Source organism: Anguilla rostrata, chromosome 5 (genome assembly GCF_018555375.3).
Source record: "Anguilla rostrata isolate EN2019 chromosome 5, ASM1855537v3, whole genome shotgun sequence".
Lineage (NCBI taxonomy): Eukaryota > Metazoa > Chordata > Actinopteri > Anguilliformes > Anguillidae > Anguilla > Anguilla rostrata.
Window position 1 is genome coordinate 54593446 of NC_057937.1, and position 22697 is coordinate 54616142.

General features: G+C 47.0%; 1 protein-coding gene across 2 annotated transcripts in view; it reads right to left on the minus strand.

Moving 5' to 3' along the window:
* Positions 1 to 1708: 1708 nt before the first annotated feature.
* The window catches only part of LOC135255704 (cadherin-11-like), a 61947-nt gene continuing 40958 nt past the window's right edge, over positions 1709 to 22697 (minus strand). For both annotated transcript variants that reach the window (XM_064337227.1, XM_064337228.1), the window contains 10 exons: positions 21921 to 22215; positions 20725 to 20844; positions 18830 to 18997; positions 15229 to 15416; positions 11204 to 11457; positions 10468 to 10604; positions 9179 to 9300; positions 8321 to 8438; positions 5145 to 5396; positions 1709 to 3482 (listed from right to left, as the gene is read on the minus strand). In XM_064337227.1, the coding sequence (XP_064193297.1) occupies positions 2983 to 3482; positions 5145 to 5396; positions 8321 to 8438; positions 9179 to 9300; positions 10468 to 10604; positions 11204 to 11457; positions 15229 to 15416; positions 18830 to 18997; positions 20725 to 20844; positions 21921 to 22215 (2154 nt within the window). In that variant the 3' untranslated portion in view covers positions 1709 to 2982. The remainder of the gene's footprint in view (positions 3483 to 5144; positions 5397 to 8320; positions 8439 to 9178; positions 9301 to 10467; positions 10605 to 11203; positions 11458 to 15228; positions 15417 to 18829; positions 18998 to 20724; positions 20845 to 21920; positions 22216 to 22697) is intronic.

Genomic DNA, 22697 nt, shown 5'->3' on the forward strand with positions numbered 1-22697 from the left:
ACGTTGTTATACTGGAATGAGGACAACATATTACTGTGTTACTGAGGGATCTCATACAATTTCAAGCAGCTTTCACATTATAATGGCAAAGTGCTACAATGCATGGAGAGCTATATTGTTTCAATGGAGGCATTTATTATGCTGATTTACACACCTACGTACTCGGTGGGCCGTGAACAAGTTTATGCACTCAAAGTTCAAATAAATTGACCTTTAACATCATCAGGCCAGTGGACTCCCAGGGCAAACCGGTTTATAGTGGGTGGCTTGGTCCGTTGTTCCTTGTAAAACAGAGGAGATTCCCTGAGCTCTGCAAAATGAGCCTCGGGGGATACAAACACATTGTAAAGAAAGCATTTTCATGTTGAAATGCCAGCGAGCTGCCAGCTCCTTGACTTTAATAGCAGCAGGTCATAGAGAATAAGCATTGTGATTCATTTGCAGTTATCCAGCATGTAGCCAAGAGGCTACCAGTAAGTTAGCAAGTATTCATCGTCGTCATACATACGCTGAATCCAGGCCTGTGACTACTTAGGCATGGATATTCCGACTTTCCATTCTTTGGAATTAGGATAATTTTAGAATAATAACAGGAAAGACCCAATTTATCAAAAATTCCAATCCAGGAGAAAAGCATTCCACATTTATTTATTCATTAGATTCATATAATCTGCTTCTAGTTTATTGGCAGTGCTGCTGGACCTGATCCAGTCTTGGCCTGATCCAGTCAAATATGTACAGTACCTGGTTATAAAAGAACGATCCATCTTTTTTTATGTCCCCATTGCCAAGTAGTGGGTATTATATGGCACTCTCTCTCTCTCCCTCTCTCTCTCTCTCCTCTCTCTCTCTCTCTCTCCCCCTCTCCCTCTCTCCCTCTCTCCTTCTCTCTCTCTCTCTTTCCCCCACTACGCCCACATACCGCTGATCTGTCAGTCCCAAGTCCCCATTGATTCTGACTGTAGGCGGCACACTAAGCCACAGCAGAGACAGTCTGTGAACTCAAAGCCTTATTTAAAAAAAAGAAAGATAATCAGACTCTTTTTCTGGAAGGTAAAGACAGAGCAGCGATTAGCAGGTGTGGTGTGAAAATAAAAGATTGCCGCAGGTCCGACGGCTCGAGGAGCAAATCATTTCTTTCGGCAGAGATAACTCAGATCTGTAAACATCCCAGCCCCAGAACGCCGCTTGTTCCTTTTCAGATTAGTCTCCCGTTGTCTTGATTTTGACATCAGCAGGAGACACTAGGAGGGAGACAATTTAGAAACAATAAAATAAAAGCAACATTGCCCAGGCCTAACCAATCGGTGGCATTGTCCTAAATCTTGATATGCTTGATGTATATTAGAACGTATTGCCTTTACAAAAGACAAAACAGGCTTTCATTGGAGAGTTATTTCTCTGCGTTTGCCTCCGTCCAGCCCTGTCAGATTCCAGCACTGTCCCCCCCCCCACCCCCCCCGTTTCTTTCCTCTCCCTTTTAAAGTGCGCGGTGACCTCAAGCTGCGAGCAAATCCGCGGAGAAAGTCGATGGCTTTCTCGCAGGAAACGAGTCATGGAAGGACTAACCGCTGGGGCTAATGCCGCGCCGCGCCAGGCCCTGCACGAACACACACGCACGCGGCTCTCAAGGCGCTATACAGCAGCGGGGAGTGAGCTGGGCCACTCAAACCGTATTGCGCCGTTACAGATTTACCACCGCCATCGGTCTTTTTATAAAAAGAGCATTTATTTCAAAGATCTCCGCTTCTCAGACCGAAGCACGTAGTAAAGCGACAGTACAATGTTCATAAAATATGAGCGATGTGGTAACATTTTCTTACATGTTGAAATACTGATATCTGCATGTATACTAAAATAAGAACCTTTAAAATTGTACAAATAGATACCATAAATTGACATTAGAAATTAGGCATCTTTCACCGCGACAGGACAGATTGGTATTTACGGAAAGGAGAATACAATTTGCCAATAAAGAAAATAAGAAAGGAGAACCAAAAATAACAATAATAATAATAATAGTAATCATATAATACTAAAAAAAAAAGTGTAAAGAATAAGACGGCGCAAGTTTTGATCCTCAAGAGACATATTTGCACATCGTACTGTACATACGTTAAATGGATTTTAGCTTTACGATATATATTTTTCAAGTTACAAAAAAAATGCACTGTGTCTTAAGAGTGTCCATTATTTAAGGCCATTTTTAGCTCACAGCTTGTTTATTTTTTTGTGATTGATACTTCATTTGGCGGAAGTTGGAATTTCTTTGAGTCTGAAAAAACACAGAAAAGTCTCTGTCATTTTTAAATCTAGAAAAAAACCCTAGTCAGGACAAAAAAATCTGCAAGATGGACGTGCTCTAGAAGCGTTCAATCTCAGTTTGATGTTATTTTGTGAATTTTTTTGTGTTTTTTAAATCTTTTTTTTTTTTAATAAGGCAACGGCTTTTTTTGTCTCGTTTTTGTTGTTTTTTTTTCATGGTGAGCATTTTCACAGTATCAGTAGCTCCAGGTTCATGTCTCTTCTGGATGTAAGTCCCTGTCCTGGCAAACCGCTGTAAAGTCAAAGCTGTACTAGCCGTCCGGCAGGCAAACGCGAAACGCCGAATGTTCTTTTATCTCTCTCGTCGCCACGTCAACGGTACGTTTGATTGACACGCCGGTAAATCCCATTGAGGTGTCTTCACTTCAGCTTCCGCCTTCCTCCTTATTTCCACTTGGTCCAGATTCAACCCCTAGACTGAGACTGATCACACTCTAAGTATACTTTAAAACAAACAAGCAGAAAAGTTTACTATAAATAGATGGTCTTCTTTATGTGGAATGAAACTCTTATAGTAAACTTCACACACTAAATGTCGGTATAGGGACAGGTAGAGGCGGGAGGGTGTGGTGGGAAGGGCAGGGGCGATGGTGGAACGGGTCGGGGGGGAGGTATGGGGGGGGGTGGGGGGGCGTTTGAACGGAAATCTCCCGGGTGTTAGGAGTTGTCGTCGGCGGAGTCTTTGGTGCCGTAGAGGTCGGCCAGCTTCTTGAAGCGCGGGCCCCAGCTTTGGAGGTAATCGTAGTCCAGGTCCGAGTCCGTGGTTACCGTCTCCAGGGAGCTGAGCGAGCCGGCGATGGAGCCCCGCCCCTCGTAGCCGTAGATCTGGATGGAGTCGTAGGGCGGCGCCGTGGGGTCGCTGTCGGCGTCCACCACGCGCGTCTTGATGAAGTCGTCCACGTCCACGCTGTTGGCGGCCGGCCGCACCCCCCCGGGGTGGTGCGCGTACTGCAGCTCCGGCTTGATGTCCTTCCGCGGCAGGAAGCCGCTGGCGCCGTCGGGGTTCTGCAGCGTGGCGATGTCGAAGGCCTCCGTGTCCTCCTCGCCCCCGCCCTCGTCGTCGTAGGTGATGATGTTCTCCCGGATGTCCTCCTCCTCGAACACGATGAGCGGCTCCTTCTTCTGCCGCCGCAGGGCCACAAACAGCACCACGATCGCTGCACAGGAAAGGGGGGGGTGGGGTGTGGGTAGCGGGGGGCACACTTCAGTTACAACAGCAGAACCCCAAACCTGCCGCTACTTTACTGTGTAACAGGATGCCACTTTCTCACTGAACCTTGTGAAAACACTCAATTATTTCACTAAAAAATCACACAGTAATTAGTATATTATGGCCTAGATTTAATCATCATCTGTCCTTGACTGACTTGCAATTAAATTTTATTTTTAATGCTTTTTTTGTAAAACAGTTTGGTGAGTTCAGCCCTAACTGAAATGAAGTGGGATAACCCTACATGTTCAGTACCCAAGGTAATAAAAAAATAAGCACAAGGCCTTGTTTCAAGTATATGCTGCTGCCAACTCAACAAATGTTGGATTCCACAGCCCTGTTGTTGGAGGCCTGTATTGTCTTAGGGCTTTTTATTAACTGGGAAGCATCCTGATCAATGGTGGTTATTACTGTGATGAATATGTTATTATCACTGTTGTTCTTGCTACCCATTAATAGCCTGAGTCTCATTTTTTCCCTAAATTAAGTTGTGATTTCAGTGAATTCTTGCAGTTGCTTGAGTCAAATTGAATTAGGAGTACCAAGTATCATCGAGCAAGGGAAAGGGAAATTTCACGAGATAGCTAGGCGACAGAGTGAACTGCGCTAGACAACATGGGGAAGGAGTTAGGAGAAACTGGGAGAGAGACAGGGGACACAGGGAGAGACACGGGGGACACAGAGAGAGAGACGGGAGAAACAGAGAGAGACGAAGACACAGGGAGTGAGACTGGAGACACAAGGAGAGAGACTGGAGACACAGGGAGAGAGACGGAGAAACAGGGAGAGAGACGAAGACACAGGAAGTGAGACTGGAGACACAGGGAGAGAGACAGGGGACACAGGAAGAGAGACAGGGGACACAGGAAGAGAGACAGGAGACACAGGGAGAGAGACGGGAGAAACAAGGAGAGAGACAGGAGACACAGGGAGAGAGACAGGGGACACAGGGAGAGAGACAGGAGACACAGGGAGAGAGACAGGAGAAGCAGGGAGAGAGACAGGAGAAACAGGGAGAGAGACGGGAGAAACAGGGAGAGAGACAGGAGACACAGGGAGAGAGACAGGAGACACAGGGAGAGAGACAGGGGACACAGGGAGAGAGACAGGAGACACAGGGAGAGAGACAGGAGAAGCAGGGAGAGAGACAGGAGACACAGGGAGAGAGACGGGAGAAACAGGGAGAGAGACGAAGACACAGGAAGTGAGACTGGAGACACAGGGAGAGAGACAGGGGACACAGGAAGAGAGACAGGGGACACAGGAAGAGAGACAGGAGACACAGGGAGAGAGACGGGAGAAACAAGGAGAGAGACAGGAAACACAGGGAGAGAGACAGGGGACACAGGGAGAGAGACAGGAGACACAGGGAGAGAGACAGGAGAAGCAGGGAGAGAGACAGGAGAAACAGGGAGAGAGACGGGAGAAACAGGGAGAGAGACGGGAGAAACAGGGAGAGAGACGGGAGAAACAGGGAGAGAGACAGGGGACACAGGGAGAGAGACAGGAGAAACAGGGAAAGAGACTGGGGAAACAGGGAGAGAGACGGGAGAAACAGGGAGAGCTGAGTGGAGAGAGATAGAGGGAGAGGCAGAGTTTGGACCCTCACCCAGCAGGATGATGATGCAGGCCAGGATGGCGATGAGGGCGCCCGTGCTGAGGCCGGCGGGCAGGACGTAGGGCTCCACGTTGCAGGACAGGATGGTGTCCTTGCTGTCGCAGCTGCACACGCGGATGGTCAGCGTGTTGGTGCTGCTCATGGGCGGGCTGCCCCCGTCGTTGATCTCGATGGGCAGGAGGTAGATGTCCTGGGTCATCCGGCTGAAGCCCTTCCGGGTCACGTAGATGCCAGCCGTGCTGTCTGCAGAGAGAGAGAGAGAGAGAGAGAGGGAAACAGGAAGAAGTGGTAGAGTTAGACGTGCAAAGGACAGGCAGACGCAGAGGGATAGAGCAAGAGAGAGACCGAGAAAGAGACAGCCCGATAATAACCACAACAGAGTGGTGGGGATATAAAAGAAGATGGATCAAATTCTGTTACAACTGGATTCAATATGTCTGTTTACGTATGATGTATATATGTGTGTGTGTGTATGTGTTTGTGTGTTTGCCTTGGGGGCAACAGAAGACCCTTGGCTGATTAACTGTCAGTCATCCGGTATAATCCATTATCCTTCCACTGATAATAGGAACCACCTCCTGCTAAGAAAGTTACAGATACAGTGATTTCTCTAACTGTCCATACACACAGACACGAATTCAAACATTCGCTTTTACCTAGTCTGTTTCATTTGAAGCGTTGCATGTTTTCAATACCTGTACAAGGGCAACAGGCCAATGCATTGCTGATTTAGAGTGCAATTTTAACGAAAACAACTTTCATATCTCAAATTTATGAGTGTAAGGGGCATGTACAAATCCTTTCTTGTCATGAATGCATTTCAACAATTAGTGGAGCGAAACAGGTGGATTTGGCTCTCATCAGATTATTATCTGTGCTCTTTTCAAAACTACTGGGATGAGGAAAAATAAGAACAGAAATCAACTTTTGCCCATTTTCAGCATGAAGCATTCAACCTGTGTTAGTCTAAGATCAGCGATGATCAATAGAAACACTATATGCTCAAAATAGGCAGATTTGAATTGCTTTCTTTAAGACATACAGTACATAAAACATAATTCTCTTTGGAAATCAGAATGAAGCTAAATTCATCTGTTTCAAGACACCTTTCTTATTTACATTTTTCAACCGTCATAGTCACCCCTGAAACGTGCTAATTTCCATTTCCCGTTAAATGAGGAAGACCGCATAACTCGGAACAGCTTGATTTTCCAAACACATCATCTCAGACTGGAATGAACATGATTCCCTCAATTCCCATGAGGCAACACTGGTCTGTAATGCATTCCAAGTCCAATTTTTTTTTAGAACATACATTCATTGGACGCTTGCTAAAAGACTGCACTGTACTGACCAGACTAACAATGACGACGCCTAAATCCTCTCAGTGACAGTTAACAGTGCCCATTAATTGCCTCAGTCACTTTTGGAAAGAACAGAAGAGCATTCATCCTGGAAACTGCAGATGAATTATGTCTGGATTCCGCACCAATTACGCGGGGTGTGTATGAAACACGTCAAACAATTTAATGAATTTTTCTCCCAAATGGGAATGCCTGTTTCCCCAGGACACATGTAATCCTGTTAATGCATTAGATCACACAGCCTCCAGTATTAATACAAACAATGATTTCTTGACAGTAATCTCTAATCACTCCATGTAGCCAGAGGCGATTCCTACTGGTACAACATCCAAAACACTGAGCAAATGAATAGAGACCCACAACATACAGTACGTTATAATATAATAGACGTGGCCCTTGTTCACTCCAAAAATACAGACGTTGGCCTGTTTTCAATCGATATTTGTCCTTAACTTTGATTCACAGGCAATAATAAAGGCAATTGTTCATTTTTTTGTTCTCCTTCGCGTAGTCTGTAATGCTCAGCGGGTCAGTAACTCAACAAAATGTACTAAGAAAGCACTGGCATTGATTTCTGCAGTAATTTAAGGATACCATTTGTATTGAATCAAAGACGATTTTGAAATACCTGCCGTGCTCATATTGCAATTTAAAGCATAGAATGGATTAACCCGAAGGTAATCATCATAATCTCCCAGAATAATCATAGGAATGTTGTTGAAGTTTGTTTTCTGCTGAATATTCATGTGTTCAGTCATGCAATATCCGCCATCTTTGAGCAGCTTCTTTCAATCATAACTGATCACCGAGACAGATTACCTTGACAGAGCTGCGCTCAATAGAGGGCACTGCTGTTGTACCCTTGAGCAAAGTACTTAATTAGTACATTAAACATAGCCTTAATTAGTTCTGTAATTATCTAGTCACATAAATGGTTAATATGTGAAATGTATGCCGAGTAAGTCTCCCGGGGCGAAGGTGTCTTCTAAGAAAATAAGCAGAAAATGGCACCATCAATATGAAAGGAGGACTATTGGATTCAGTCGGCTGCCTAATGTTGAAGACCGGCAGCGGAATTTACAATTACACGCTGGAGGAAATCGCAGATCGGGTGCTACGGAACAGGGTTCGAGGCAGGGGAGAGGTACCAAGAGAGGAGAGACCTTAACACTGGATTTAAGGGATAATGCGGATCCCAGGCAGCCTGTGTCTAGCAAAAAAAAGATTCTTGAACTGGACAGAGAGGGTTGCATTCTGGCGACAATCACAATCCCTCACTTGCTTGAACAATGCGCAAGGGGCATATTCAGGGCCGTCAAATCGTTGTGTGAAAGAAAAACGAGACTGAACTGAACTGAGGTTGCAGAATGACGCAGGCGAGACAGAGTGCAGCCTTTAAACTCCAATATATGGCCAATTACACACTTTGGCTTTTTGAAAAATCTGTTGCCCCACAAGCAGTTATTATTGAGACAATATTCCTGCCCCCCCCAACACATACCCTGAGGAGTGTCGCAAAACATAGAAAACCATTTAGAGTGAACTTCCTTTTCATTAGACGGTACATTTGAAACATAATAGTGAGTTCTACCTATTGAATAAGCCAAAGGTTTTGTTCTCTACAGTAAAAACCTCAAAAATTGGCGTAAGTCAGACTGTTAGTCACCAATAAATAGCATATGGCAGCTGTTCCCACTTTGGGGTTCACGAAGCCTTGCCATTCCAAAATGAGGTGTTTCCACTTTGCCGCCCCCTGCAGGTAAAATGTGGTAGAGCGGGTGCGGTGTCCGGGTGCCTGCTGACCTCTGTTGTCCTTGAGCGAGAAGTTGTGGTTGTTGGCCACCTCAGGGGCCAGGCTGAATCGGAAGTGCTGGCGGTGGGCCATCTCGTCTTTGTCGACCGCGCTGACCGTCTCGATGAGCTGAAGCACAGGGCAGGGAAGGTGTCAGAGAGACCGCCATGGCAACCACACACAAACAGCATGCGCCAGACTCGCTCGGCAAAAACGAGAAAATAAACAAAGCCTTTTTTTCTCTGAATTCTTTTGGAACGAACCTGTGTTGATACAAAGGTTTTGATACAACACGGGTTGAATTGCTTTTTTAAAAATACTGTTATTTCTAATCTGGTGTTGTGGGATTGCCTCTGTCTGTTCAAATAACCTTGACAAAAAATTCTAATTTTTAAGAACTGAATTTTTCATTGCTCTAGTGGTTAGAAACAGATTACAACATATACTATGCCTTCGCATTCTTGGTAGCTGCAAACAAAAAGTTCAAAAAGGCATAAAATAATCTTTCAGCTTTCGGAGTTGCTTCAGTTTATAGCCAATTTATAGTATATTTTTCAAAAAGTTAAGTGTAACTGCTGATTAAATTCAGACTTAAATCTCATAAATTTAGTTCAAATCAGTACTGTCTGGTATCATATTTTTGTTCCATTACATTATTGACCAAAATAAAAGACCTCAAAATTTATCTATTAGCCTTTTATGCGGTCGGATTTTTATTGAAGCAATTTAGTTAGGAGCCCACATTTTAATACCTTACCAATGAGAGCAACAACAGCTGCTCCACATGGAATTTGAATCTGCAACCTTCTGGTGTTTTAAGTCCCTTTTACGTCTCTAAAGTGGATCGCAATCATCTGAAGGAGACTTACCTTGCCGTGCGCTACGTTTTCACACACGAGTACTTCATTTTGCGTGGCGAATTCCGGGGCGTTATCGTTCACGTCTTTGACTTTGATGTTGACGCGGACTTTGGCATCCTGGTGATGCCCACCTGCGGAGGAGAACGGGGAATTGTGAACAGTCATAATCCTAATTGAGCTGTGGTGTCAACACTGCATTTACTCCAATCACAACATGCACTGTCTTGAACACTGAACAACACAATGAAGAAAAAGACAAATGATGGAAGCAACTGTCAAGCCCAATTAGCATGTGATTATGGTACAGTTACATATATTATGTTGTACTTATGACTGATGACAGATGTGTGCTTGCAGTCACTTTTCAGCTTTATGTTCATTTACTGTGTTATTGCTGTACCCAGTACTGCTCTTCTGCCTCCTGATATGATGACTTTAATCTGTTGTGACATGCTAGCCAATGGTCCAAATGTAAAGATAGCATTTTCTCTTGTCACCAACATGTTACTGACACATAATGTCCCACAATGCAGGAGATAAAAACCCAGGTTAAACGTATGGAATTCCTACAAAATCAAGTGTGATCCCACATCTGCATATTTCAGATCCAGAAATCAGATTTTTCTAATAGTATACCAAGGGATCTTTGACTGGCCCTTTTAAAACATTACGTTTAAACCGATCATTGGCAATCAACCTTTTTCAGTTATTTTTCTTGATTAACAAGTATGCCAACTATTTAAATAATCCCCTGTTAAGCTATTATAAAGCTCTCTTAATAGTGTCTCTTGTTATAACATAGTCTTCCTTCAAGACTCATTATAAAATGAGAATAATGACGAACGGTTTCATTAAAAACTAAAATCAACTGAATCATTTCAAAGAGCAGGCTGCCCTTTTAACTTAAATCCCTTCATTAACTGTATAGAGTGCTAGCTCAGAGCAGCCTGCACCAAACTTCAATTCAGTGAAGATTTTGGTGGTTTTTCTACTGTAGGACCAACAAAATATTAAATTGATAGATATGATTTTTTTCAGACAATATTTCATTCATTCTGGCTTAAAGAGAAGATTGATCCACTAATTCTGATGGTCTGACACCCTGCACAAAATGCTAAATAATTTGGCGGGGTAAATAAAATGTAATCGCACAAAACAATGTTATACCTACTAGTATTTATTATTCTGCTAATTAGCTACTGTACTGAGAGTTACGGAATGTGTGCAGTGGTACCCGGGGTACACGGCTGGGTTTGCCAGCTGCGCTGGACCGGACGCGAGCGTCAGCGAGGCCTTACTGATCTCGGTGGCGCTGACGGAGATGTTGTGCCAGGCCTGCGACTCGCGGTCCAGCGGTCGGGTGGTTCTGATGACCCCGTCCTCTGGGCCGATGCTGAAGAACTGCTCCAGGTCAGTGTAGCGAGGGATCATGTACCTGGACAGAGAAGGAGTGCACTCATGTAAGGGCACTCTTAGGGGCTGTTCTTAAAAAAAACTAAATAACCTTTCAAAATATTTATATCAACGCAACTTGAAATATGAAGTTCTCTGGGGCGTGGGGGGATGGTGGCAGTTTTAAGATGCACTTTGACTGTACAGTCTTGTGATGACGGCCAGAAACCTTTATGTGAATTTTACCCCTTTTTCTCTTCACAATTTTTGAAAATAATATTATATATTCATTTTCATATATTTATGTATCAATTTTCTCCGATACAATCTACACTTTCATTTTACCGAAACAAGCAACGGCAGCATGGATTTTCATCTCCTCGTGGAAATGCACTCCGTGATGGTCTGACTGGGCACGGAATCAGTGGACACAGGGCTGAACGTATAAACAGACATAAGCGAGACAGCATCTGCCAGAATCCTACTGCAGGACGTGATCTGTGGAGACTAGCATCCTTGTTGTCATGGTTTCTGCACCACGGACAGTTTGTACCGGAGCTGGGTTTCAGGACCTTCAGGAGTCTGGTTTGGGGGGGGGGGGGATTTTGGGAGGGGGATCGAGCAGGGGGGTTCCGTTCGCACCTGATGGGGCTGTTGGCCATGTCGGTGTCCTTGGCGTGCACCCGTCCCACCGACGTGCCGTCGGGCGCGTTCTCCTCCACCTCGAAGCCGTAGCTGGGCGCGGTGAAGGCGGGCGGCTCGTCCGCGTCCTCCACCGCGATCCTGACGGTGGCCGTGTCCTTGTAGGGCCCCCAGGCGATAAAGCGGGGGTCCACGTGCGTGTTGGACGCCTCCACCTTGAGCGAGTACGCACGCTTCGTCTCAAAGTCCACCGCCTGCGGAGGGATCGGCATCGGGTCAGCCAGCATACTTATCCATTATTACTATGTATACTAACTAGTATACATACATGAATATATTTACACACACAACCAAAAATAATCATTATTATTATTGTTATACTGAATGCAGAAAGAAATGCTGCTGAAACTGCTTTACCTTAATTAGAGTATATGTTTCTTCATTTACCAAACTGTTTTGTAAACACCTCATGCAACATGAAGCAGTAGCAGGCTTCTGGCTGTAGGAATTTTTGTCAATCTTACCAGATTGACAAAAAGCAATGTTCAGTAAATGTATAATGAGAATATGGTCATGAGGTCAAGGCTTCTGAGATAAACAATTTTTATGTGTATTTTTTTATGTTCCAATTTTATGTTTTTATGGTCCAATAACCAAAATATTTCTGTAATGTTAAATGCATAAATATTTCTGTAGGGGTTCTGCCCACTGATACCAGCAATCAACACAATGACAGATAAGTCTCTTAGAATTTTCTTTTCAAACCCAGAGGAGAACATAATGTTATTAGCACGACAGGGATTGGGCAATTTGTGTGTCATGCTGATTTTGCTCCCAGACTTGCTAATAAATACCCATCGGGTTCAAACCCATCTTCCACAGCATGGATTGTAAAGGAATATGAAACAGCTGCAGTGACAACGAAGCATGGACCGCTTCATTCATGCAACATCATCCATATCATTTCCCGTTAATACATTTATTACTGAGGCAAAAAGCTAGAGGGCACTGTTGCTGCAGATATTAGGAAGTGGCCAGACGCAGCAGACGTGACCAACACAAACGTTTCCGTTGCAGTGAGGCCGTTTTCAGAGATGTGTGTGACCATAATTGCTTTAAACAATAGTAATCGCATTGTTTATTTCAATCGCTGGGCTCTTTACCGCGCTACAGGCAAATACATACATTTAAATGGGAGGGGCGATTATACAAATTCTGCCAATACCGCTTGTCAAGAAGACTTTGCAACATCCGTCCAGTTTTGAAAACTCATTTACATGCAAGGAGGAAAACCCACCGGATAAAACAAAAATAGCCGTCTTCCGGCACAAAGAGCGGACGTTTTGAGTGAAGGCAACCTCTGCCCACGTAGCGAGGTTTCCAAAATAACCAATTTAAAGCTCTGTCACTCCTCAGGCCTCTCAGTTTGCTAATTACAACACGCACAATTCCGCTTTTAAGAGGGAGAGGAGTGTGGGGGGGGGGGGGGATACATTATCCTTTGTGATTGTTCAGAATTAGATTCCTTCAGTTAGTTTTTTTTTCTTTCTTCATTTATAGTCTGTGAAATGAAGCTGCCGACACCTGAAAAACAAGTGTAACCAAACTATTTTCACCCGACGACACCCCCCTCGCCTATTCTTTATTTTGGCACCGGATGACTGGGAAGCTGAAACTAATCAGCGGCGAATAATATGCGCAACAATGCCGGGGCCGAATCTCAGCGTGCAGCCGGTGCGGCCTGCCCGCGTTTGAAACGGAATACTTGATTAAAAAACCACGGCGAATTCTGTCACTGATTTCACCGTTAATTTCCAACAGGCTTTGAAGAGCAAAAGGTGCTGATTTCCCGAGAGGTGTGCTGTGTCGGGGGGAGGAGTTAGGATACTGAGCGAAACAGACCGTCGTCGATGCGATTGTTGCCGGGATCCTGCACTGCCTGTTCTGACCTTGCCCTCCCCCACCCCCCAACGTACACACACACACACACACACACACACACTCACGCACTCCTCATCGGTGGAGCAAGGCAGCGACTGTTAAAGAAGCCCCTTGAAAACTCCTCCCCCCTCCCGCCTTCGGAGTCAGAATGAAATAAGTCCTTTTCACGACTCAAGCCTCCCGCTCCCCCAGCCCGCATTTTCCATACATAATTTGTCATCTGCGAGAGCCGTTAGCATCGTTTTGCCTGTCTTTAATGGGAGCCGCAGGGGCGTGCGCGAGCTACGCGCGGCTCTGCTTGAGTCCGCCAGGCCGCACACCTCAGCCCCCGACTTCAGCTTTGCAGCAAAAACCCGTCCCGCTCCTCCACAGCAGCAGGGCCCTGTTTGAGTCGGGCTAAGCGCGGGCAGAGCAAAGGCAACAGCTCCATCTTTGATCGCGCCGTACGGCGTGGCTCAGCCGAGCAGCGAGCGCCGCTAACTGGAGGAGCCGAGGGTGGAGGAGGCAGGAGAGAGATCGAGGGCTCTGGGATCTTCAGCTCACGAATGGCAAAGGGGATTGAGGTGGGGGTTGGGGGATTGGGGGTTGGGTTTGGGGGTGGCGCTTAAATGAAAGGGCTCCTCCAGGGGGGGGCGCTGCGTCAGCAGGGGCCGTCCTGCTGTGTCTGGGGGGGGGGGAGGGGGAGGTGCCGTAATCTCTGCACTCAGCAGGTTAACGCCTGTCAATCACTGGCAGCCCCCGAGCCAAGTCGTGACTCCGAGTCACCGTGGCGGGTGGGGGGGTGGGGGGGGCCGGGGTGGGGGGGTTCAGGAGGGGTGGAGGTGCTTCGGGAAATCTGGCTACAGACCAGACTGCTGGGATGACAGCACTCTCCTGGAGAGAGAGAGCCGGGTATGAAATGTGATGCTTATGCCACACATAAAAAGAAAGGTGGCATCACTCACACATTTACACGCACACACACACACACACACACATGCACACACAGATCTTTTGATCTGCCAGGAAATTTGCGAGACCTAACCCCGATTTGAGATGTGACAGAATGATTCACACACACACATGAAGACGGTATTGCTTCCATGATAGGTATACGACCGGTATATTACATCTTTTATGCCGGTTAACTACCCTCATTCAAAGGCACAAAAACAGTGTCCAAGGTTTTCCCTGCATAGAGAAATCTTTTTATGTCACAGCAGGTAAGACTTGTTTACAACACGACTGACTGGAGTAAATGGTCTAAAGTGCAGCTATGCTTCACCTGAGAAAGTAGCAATACAGATAGAGCAAAATGTAACCACTGTGGTAAATTAATTTCATGTAAGGGGTGTCGAAACATTTACTGCAGCATATTGTAAACCTTCAGCGTTGCACTGTTTTTGATGTCCCCTGTTCCATTCGTAACACTCCAAATTCAGCTAGTGTTTTGCTCTCTTTTTTTTTTTAACCAAAATCAAAGAAAACACCTTATCATGTAATTATTGACCATTTAGATTTTGCAGCAGCCTAAATCTGCCAAGAATGAAGGCAGCTTTTGCGTGAAACATTTAGGTTTATTTTCCACCTCAAAAAATATTTGAGGTGGAAAATTAGAACTAGGATTCATTAAGAACCAGATTCGAAAAGGCACAATCAGAATCAGAATGGGAATCAATAAAATCCAAATGACACACAAATTAATGTTGGCCCAATTACGGGGAGAGCCAAAGCCCATTTTCATGCAAGGAAAAACCCTGAGTGCCCCTCCCAAGACTCAAACCTGCATATCCCAAGACTCAAACCTGCTTATAACGTCCTGCTTACAATCCCGGTTCACACTGCTCTCACTTGACCTTGCATACTGAATCCATCTGCACACCGAGACGAAGAAAAAAAATATCGAATCTCTCCCTCCCTCAGCAACAGCGTGACCACTCAAGCTTCGCTCTGTGAGCAGCGGCAGGGTCAGGACTCACTGACAAAACACCGCAACTTCAGTCTCTCAGCGGGACAAACCTCCCAGGGGCCCATTTCGACATGGTAATGCGAGCGTCAGGTATCAGCCTTCCGTTTTAAAGCCAGGCGCCCCCCCCCCCCCTCACCTTTTTGAGCTTGACCACGCCCTCGCGGGAGTGCGAGTCGGTGTGTATCTCAAACGTGCCCATCCCGTCCCCGTCCAGCAGCCGGTAGGACACCAGGCCGTTCTCCCCCAGGTCGGGGTCCCTGGCCCTCAGCCGGCCCACCTCCTCGCCCACCTCCTTGTCCTCCGAGACGGACATGCTGTAGGTACCTGCGGGAGGGACAGGGGTCAGATCACAAAAACAGATTTCAGTTACACTGGGCTTTGTTATTTGGGCCATTTCTGAATTATTATTAGTAGTAGTGGTAGTGGTGGTGGTGGTGGTAGTGTAGTAGTAGTACTAATAGTAGTAGTAGGTTAAAGTATTACATATTTAAAGCATCACTATTAATACTATTGTTGTCATTGTTTGGGGACTTCATTTTCAATTTCAGCTCACAGTGAGTGAGAATGTAGGGTTCCACTGAGGACATTCTGCTCAGTGACCTTTCCGGCAAAGTCTGGCTATGACGAAAAGCACAGATCTGCCGGCATGCTGGTACACCACTGGCAGGTCGTGGACAACCTCCACAGACCCTCCCCACCCCAAATCAACCAACCTCCCACCCCCCCGCCCCCACACACCCCCCAACCCCCACTGGTTTGGCTAATCAGGAATGGCCCATAGCTCTGAGCCTCACCAGCTCAGCCTATCAGAAGGCTTACAGCCAAAGGCTCGGGCCTCATTTAGGAAATACTTGTGACACGGGCAGGAGAGCATTCTCAAAAGGTCAGACAGTGTGCATGGCCTCCTGCTTCAGTCAGACAGGGCACAAGAGCCGCATTTTTAACACAGGGAATTTGGAGTACGCCTTCCTTCTGTCATGTCCGTTTCAGCTACATTTCTGGTACTGTAAATGCTGAGAAAAGGTCATCCATGACGCTGACTATTTAATTTTAACTTTTTTATTTATTTATTTATTTTTTTACAGTTTCTCACATTTATACTCACTTATGATGAAGTCAAAACATTTTAAGATTGGTATGTTTCAGATCAGGAAACAAAATGCTCATCCAGACAGGTGCTGTGACACAGAATAGTGCAATATAAAGTTTTTTGTTTTTATTTTACCACACTTTCCTTACTCCTAAAAAAAACAAAAAAAAAATATAACAAACTTTAAAAAATAGAAAATATGCCAGTCAAATATATTACAGGGAACTGAGCTCTGTTCCTCTGTTTATCTTTGGGCTGACAGATCTGTATACAGGGAGACAAAGGGGCAGGACCTGTGTCGGTGGTCCATTGCCAGGGTGGGATTAAACAGTTCGCGGCCTCAGCCAATCACTGTCTTTCTTCTGTCGTTTCACGTTGTTTACCGGCGCCATCGCCCATCCCGGGGGTGCCGCGGCGCATTTCTAAAACCATGCCTTCATTTGTATTCGGTTCAAAACGGAGAGGAAGCTGACAAGGCCTAACCTGGAAACGCAAAGCACTGCCGGTGATTAAATACCTGCTGAGCCCCCCCCCTGCCTGCCTGCCCCCCCCCCCCGCCCACCCCCCCCCTCGTCTCTCGGTGTAATAGCACTAGCTCTGAGTGGGCTGTACTGTGCTGAGGCTGGGACACTGACTGGGAGCCCACAGTGGCGGAGCACAGCTGGCTACCTCCCGTCTGGAACGGGTCAGCGTAATTCCGCCCTATAGATCCTGGGGTTATGACCGAAAAAGCGCTAACCTATCAGAGGTGAGGAATTTGCCTGATCTCCAATCAGACCTGGGTCAACTACAGAATACTTCTCTGTGCTCTATTGATCTTGCCTGGTGTAATTGAGCCTGCCAATTTGACCAGAAGGCGGGGTTTGCACTTTTTTGAGAGTATTTCATTGCTTCCAATACACCAGACAAGATCAGTAAAACGTAGAAAGGCATTTGAATCCAAAACAAATACGTATTTGACCCAGGTCTGCCTCCGATTGACGCCAGCTCTCCTGCGGTACATCGTGCGGCATGCAGCGCGTACGACAGTCACTGGCGCGTGGGAGAACGCGTCAGGGGAGTGGCTGAGCTGCAGCACCGCATGCACAGGCAGCAGGGCGGCGATGTTGGAAAACAGTGTCGTTTCTAATGAGCGGATGGAAAATGAGGGACTAAAAAAAAAAAAAAACGCAGAAGCGCTTCTTCCCAGCAGGCCGCTTATTTTTACGGTCTATAGGAGCAAGCGCGTCACGAGTCTTTTATCTATTCCCAAAAACGGCGCGGTCCTTGAGTGGGCGAGCGTTTGACAGCGATAATGAAGTGATCGGTGCATTCGAGCCGCTCGGAGGCCTTGAAATGGAGGCGGCTCGATAGATGCAGGAGATACCCAAATGGGAGAGTTACTGGAACAAACGCGCCGCAGACAGGCGATACGATGATGACAAAAAGGGCGCTTTAGGAACAGCCAACGTTTGCCGGAAGACCGTGCAGGTGAGGTCGCAGAATTACGAACCCGCCCTTAGGAACACCGGCGAGATGAATCACGCACTCGAATCGCACACGAATTTCACGTGGCACTGCAGCCGCGATGCTCCAGCGCCCCCGCTGCACCTGCCAAATTTGCGCTCAGATACATGTCCGGTGTGCACAGCACACTTTGGGGAAAGGGAGACGAGGGTCCCCCCAGGCCTGCCCATAAAATTTCATCCTCTAATAAACAGACCCGCTGCGCTCAAACTACATCTTTATTTCTGGTTCCACTTCTGCTGAAACGGCAGAAGGGAGAGGCCTCGCTAGAGCTCAGATAGCTGCCGATTTCTGCCCAAATATGATGGGTGGGGGGGGTGGGGGGGGGTGTTGGGGGGGAACGAAACTGACCAGGCCTGTTATGCAACAGAGGGAGGAGTAAAATCAGAGGGCTGATTTTGCAGTTTAACTGCAGGGATGGACACAGTCAAACGCAGATGCCCGCAGATATGCGCACGTTCTCCGTCCGTGCACACACATACAAAAACACGCATGCAAATACATTCACACATTCACATGCAGACACGCAAATACACACACCTCATTCACACACACACGCAAATACACACACCTCATGCACACACACAAACACACAAACACACACGCACAAGTCTACTCAAGCATGCATCTGCTCACCATAGCATACAACTCACCATGCAACAAGCAGTCACACAGCTCACAACTCACCCTACACGCACACACACCCCATACACACACACACACACACACACACACACACACACACTTATACACTTTTTATAAAATTACTTTTTTTCTGAATTTCCACGACGGGAGAATTCTCTGCCATTGCAATACTGATGACTCAGCATAAAAAAAACACTGAATAATTCAGCTTTAAAAAGATATTTCCCTTAAAAAGATATTAAGGAGAAAGGACAGTACCTTCCAAGGTCTCTGAAGAGAGAGACCAGCTTTTAATATCTCTTCTGAGGCTTGGCTTGAGAGAGCGCTGGACGGTCAAAAACAGATTATGACCCAGCACACCTGCACATCCAGAGAGGTGTGTGTGTGTGTGTGTGTGTGTGCGTGCGTGTGTGTGTAGTGGTGGGGGTGTACTGTTATCCATGCTAATGAAGAAGGGCCAGCGAGCCAGAACAGCGTCCAGCACTCCAGTACTCACTCTGAGGGAATTTGGGAGGGTTGTCGTTGACATCCGTCAGGGTGATCTTCACCTCCGTCGTCCCGGACAGGCCCCCCATGTGGCCCCCCATGTCCTTGGCCTGGATGACCACGTTGTACTCCTGCCGCGCCTCCCTGTCCATGTTGGGCAGGGCCGTTCGAATGATCCCTGCACAGAGGTGGCATTGCATCAGACGGGCAATGCCCCACATGACCTTAAACCAGCGCTTCCCACACTTTCTCAGCAAATGCATTTTCTCTGACCCCACCCATTCGATATCCATCTATCCATCCACTATCCGTACCAGCCAACCCTGGGCTGGGTCACGGGGTCCCTGTCAATATAAACCATTTATATTTTCTAAAACAACAACTGAACGTACACTGCAACTATTATAGTGCATCAAGCATAAGAAGTGTGTCTACTGGGCTTAACCCAACCCCTTCCAGGGCCAACCAATGGGTTTAAGGGAATCTACCTTAAACTAATGAGCATGAGGTCAATGGAACACTGCCCAACTGTGGGGGACAGCCCTGCAATGGGAGCCAGCTCAACTGGGCGAAAAATCTCACCTTACGCCACACTCCTCTGTGATACAGCTGGGCAAAAATAAATACATAAATAAATAAATAAAAAAAGAACCTTACTAACAGAGATCTAAAAATTGCCTAAAAGTGCAGCGGAGCACGGGGGCTTTTTGCTTTTTCAGGCGGATGATTGGAACCGCTCTCCCGCGCCGAAACCCACCCGTCAGCCCAGAGCGGCGCTCCCTTCGAGGGGAGCTGGCAGCCGCCGTCGCAGCAGAGGACGCTGGGAAGACAGTCGCTCGGCAGCGATATTTAACTGGCCCCTTTTTTGCGCGGGAATCGCAGATGGTTCCAAAAAAGAATTAGCGATGGCATTCCTGGACGCTCTCCAGCCCTGGTTTTATTAGAAGCGCCCGCTTCCCTCTCACCACCAGCCCCCTCCCAGCACCAATCCAGAAAGCTGGCATTGGAAAGCGTTCGCCTCCAACCTATGATATCGCTTCATCAATCTGGTAGCAAGTAAAGCCTGTTTGGCAAGAGAGAGGTGCTCTCAGGCTTCAATGAGAAGCATGCACTCTATGCAGGGAAGGATCTGCTTAGCATGCCTGTATAAAGAGGAAGTAAGAAGCACTTTATATAATAGCTAGATACACTGCGCTATATATATGTATCCAGTATCATATCATACCATCAATAAATGATGGCTCTAATGTGCTGATTTAGTTATGCCAGTAAACCCCATTACGAATTTCCTTAACCTATTCTCCTATCCAACTTTCACAGCTTATATTCTAAACACGGTCTCCTCAAAGAGTCATATATTAAGCGATGCGTGTGAAATCTCATGGACAATGACTGTCCCATATGTCTTGCCTGGGATTAAAACCTGCAACCTTACAGCTCCCTAACCAGGAGGCCACATGACCACCCACAGCAAGATGCATTAATTTATAATGTAATACAGCAATGCATTAACAATGAATACACTTCAAAAACCAAAAATAAGTCAGTTTTATATTCGGTCTTAAAATTATTATTATTATTTATATTACTTTTTTATGGAAAAAATTTTGCTGAGAAAAATCCCTGCGGGGCGAGACAGAGATTAATTTCAAAATTTGTCAAAGGGTGAGAAAATTTCTCTTGACAACCAAAATATAACTTAACACAAGGTAATATTTTCTAATTATTTTGATCGTAAGCCTCATCACAAGACTTCAAGCCTCATCACAACACTTGTTAAGACAGACTTTTTTTGGAGTGTAACTTTGAAATAAATTCAAAAAATCTTCCACCTTCACGGCACACTGTTGGCTCCGCCCCCGGCGGAGGGGGAGGGGGGGTGCGTGCGGTCTGCGTGCTCCGTACCTGTCTGCGGTTCCACCGAGAAGTACGGCTGTCCCTGCAGGATGCTGTACACCAGCCTGGCGCTGTTCCCGTAGGTGGGGTCGTCCGCGTCCGTGGCCGTCACCTGGATCACCGACGTACCTGCGCGTGGGGCAGAGCACCGGGGGGGGCGTGAGCGAGGCCCGGATCCCCAAAGCGGAGCGCCGCTCCAGCTGCCGCTACAGAGCGCCCGCGGGGAGGGCGAGCGAGCGAGCGTTCGGCCGCGATTACGAACAAATCCACCGCGGCGAGGACTGGATTACCGGCGGGCGAGTAAAATCTGTCCGCCCGGCCCGAGCCAAAGTCTCTTAATTCGCCCACATTGCACTCTGGGAGCCTGGGAGCAAAAAAAAAAAAAAACACGCCGAAAATCTCGGGCGGCGAAATCTCGCCACCAGTCGTTGGCGAAAACCCGCGGACACGCGGCTCCGTCGTTTGGCGGAGTTCTCTGGCGCACGGCGAACCATTTATTCGCTGTCAGTCAGCGGCGAGGGGTCGGAATTTCAAGGAGCAGAACTAATTCTCCGAGTCTGAACGATACAAATCAATTCGCTGACGGTGCTCGCGATCGGAGTTCTGAGCATTGGAAATGAGGCTCGTCGCCGGGCCCCGTCCCGCACCCAGCCAGCATCGCTTAGGCTGTCAGCTGGCAGAATCGCCCGGTAACAGATCGTTACCCAGTGACAGGTCCGCATTACAGATGATGAATCGTTGGGGGAGCCGGTTGGGTGTCTGGCCCGTACCCATGCACACAGGATGGGCGTGTGCGACCATGATGGGTTTCTGAAATTCACATTCTGTTTCTTTCACTTCCTAACACAAGCCACATCAAGCAGTGCGCAGCGCCATTTTTAGAGGATAACAACAACAAAAAAAAGCCAAGGAAAAGAAAGCTCCTCCTCAAGTTTAACCCTGGCTTGTTTTGCCATCAATTTGATACAGAAATAATTTATCCTGGTCCTCAAACTAGGCAAACCGCACATTTCATTTTACCAGTGTTTGGACGTTTGGACGATTACGTTCCACTATCCTGATGAAGTCACATACTGTAATGTCCAAAGACATAATATAAAATACACACCTGGACTAGCAGAGCATGCACCTTTCTTTTCTTTTGCTTAAATACGTGCTGCTATGGAAACGTGGGGGAGGGCCGCCCTGCTATTGGCCGTACTCACCCACGCTGGACATCTCGGGCACCCGGGCGTAGTACGGGCCGTGGAGGAACTCGGGCGGGTTGTCGTTGATGTCCTGCACCTTGACGATGAACTCCGAGGGTGGCTCCAGGGGCTTGTTGGTATCCCGGGCGACGGCCTGCGCCGTGAGCGTGTACTGCGCCTGCTCCTCCCGGTCCAGCGTCTTCGTGGCGTGGATGTTCCCCGTCTTGTCGTCGATGACGAAGATGGTGCCCGCCCCCTCCCCCGACAGGATGTACTTGATGTTGCCGTTGCCGGAGTCCACGTCGGAATGCAGCTGCGGAACACAGAACGAGTCACTATGGAGGGACGCAGAGGGGGAATCGCATTTCAAAACACCAGCCATGCACTGCGGGGACACGAGGACAGAATCGTCTGGGGGGGAAAAAAAACAAGCGAGAGTAATTGGCTTCCAGGAGAAAACAAATGGCGGAACGCAGCGCGTTGTCCTATGGAACCTGTCACCCTCGCTTATGAGGTCGAAAAACAGAAAATGCCAGAGTGCACAATTATTCCCCGATCGATTCATCATGCCCGGGAGGGGCAGAACGCAGAAAAAAAAAAAACTATTCAATTTGTCAATTAATGGAGAACCTGGCATATATAACTCATTCTCGTGCTCATTATTGTTTATCGATCGATGCCCAGAATTGCTCGTGAACTTTTAAGACGCAATAAAAAGAGCTGAAACTTTTGACCCTGGGTACTTTCATCCAATAACCGGAGGTGCCAGCCGGCTCCTGGAGGACTTAAGGAAAC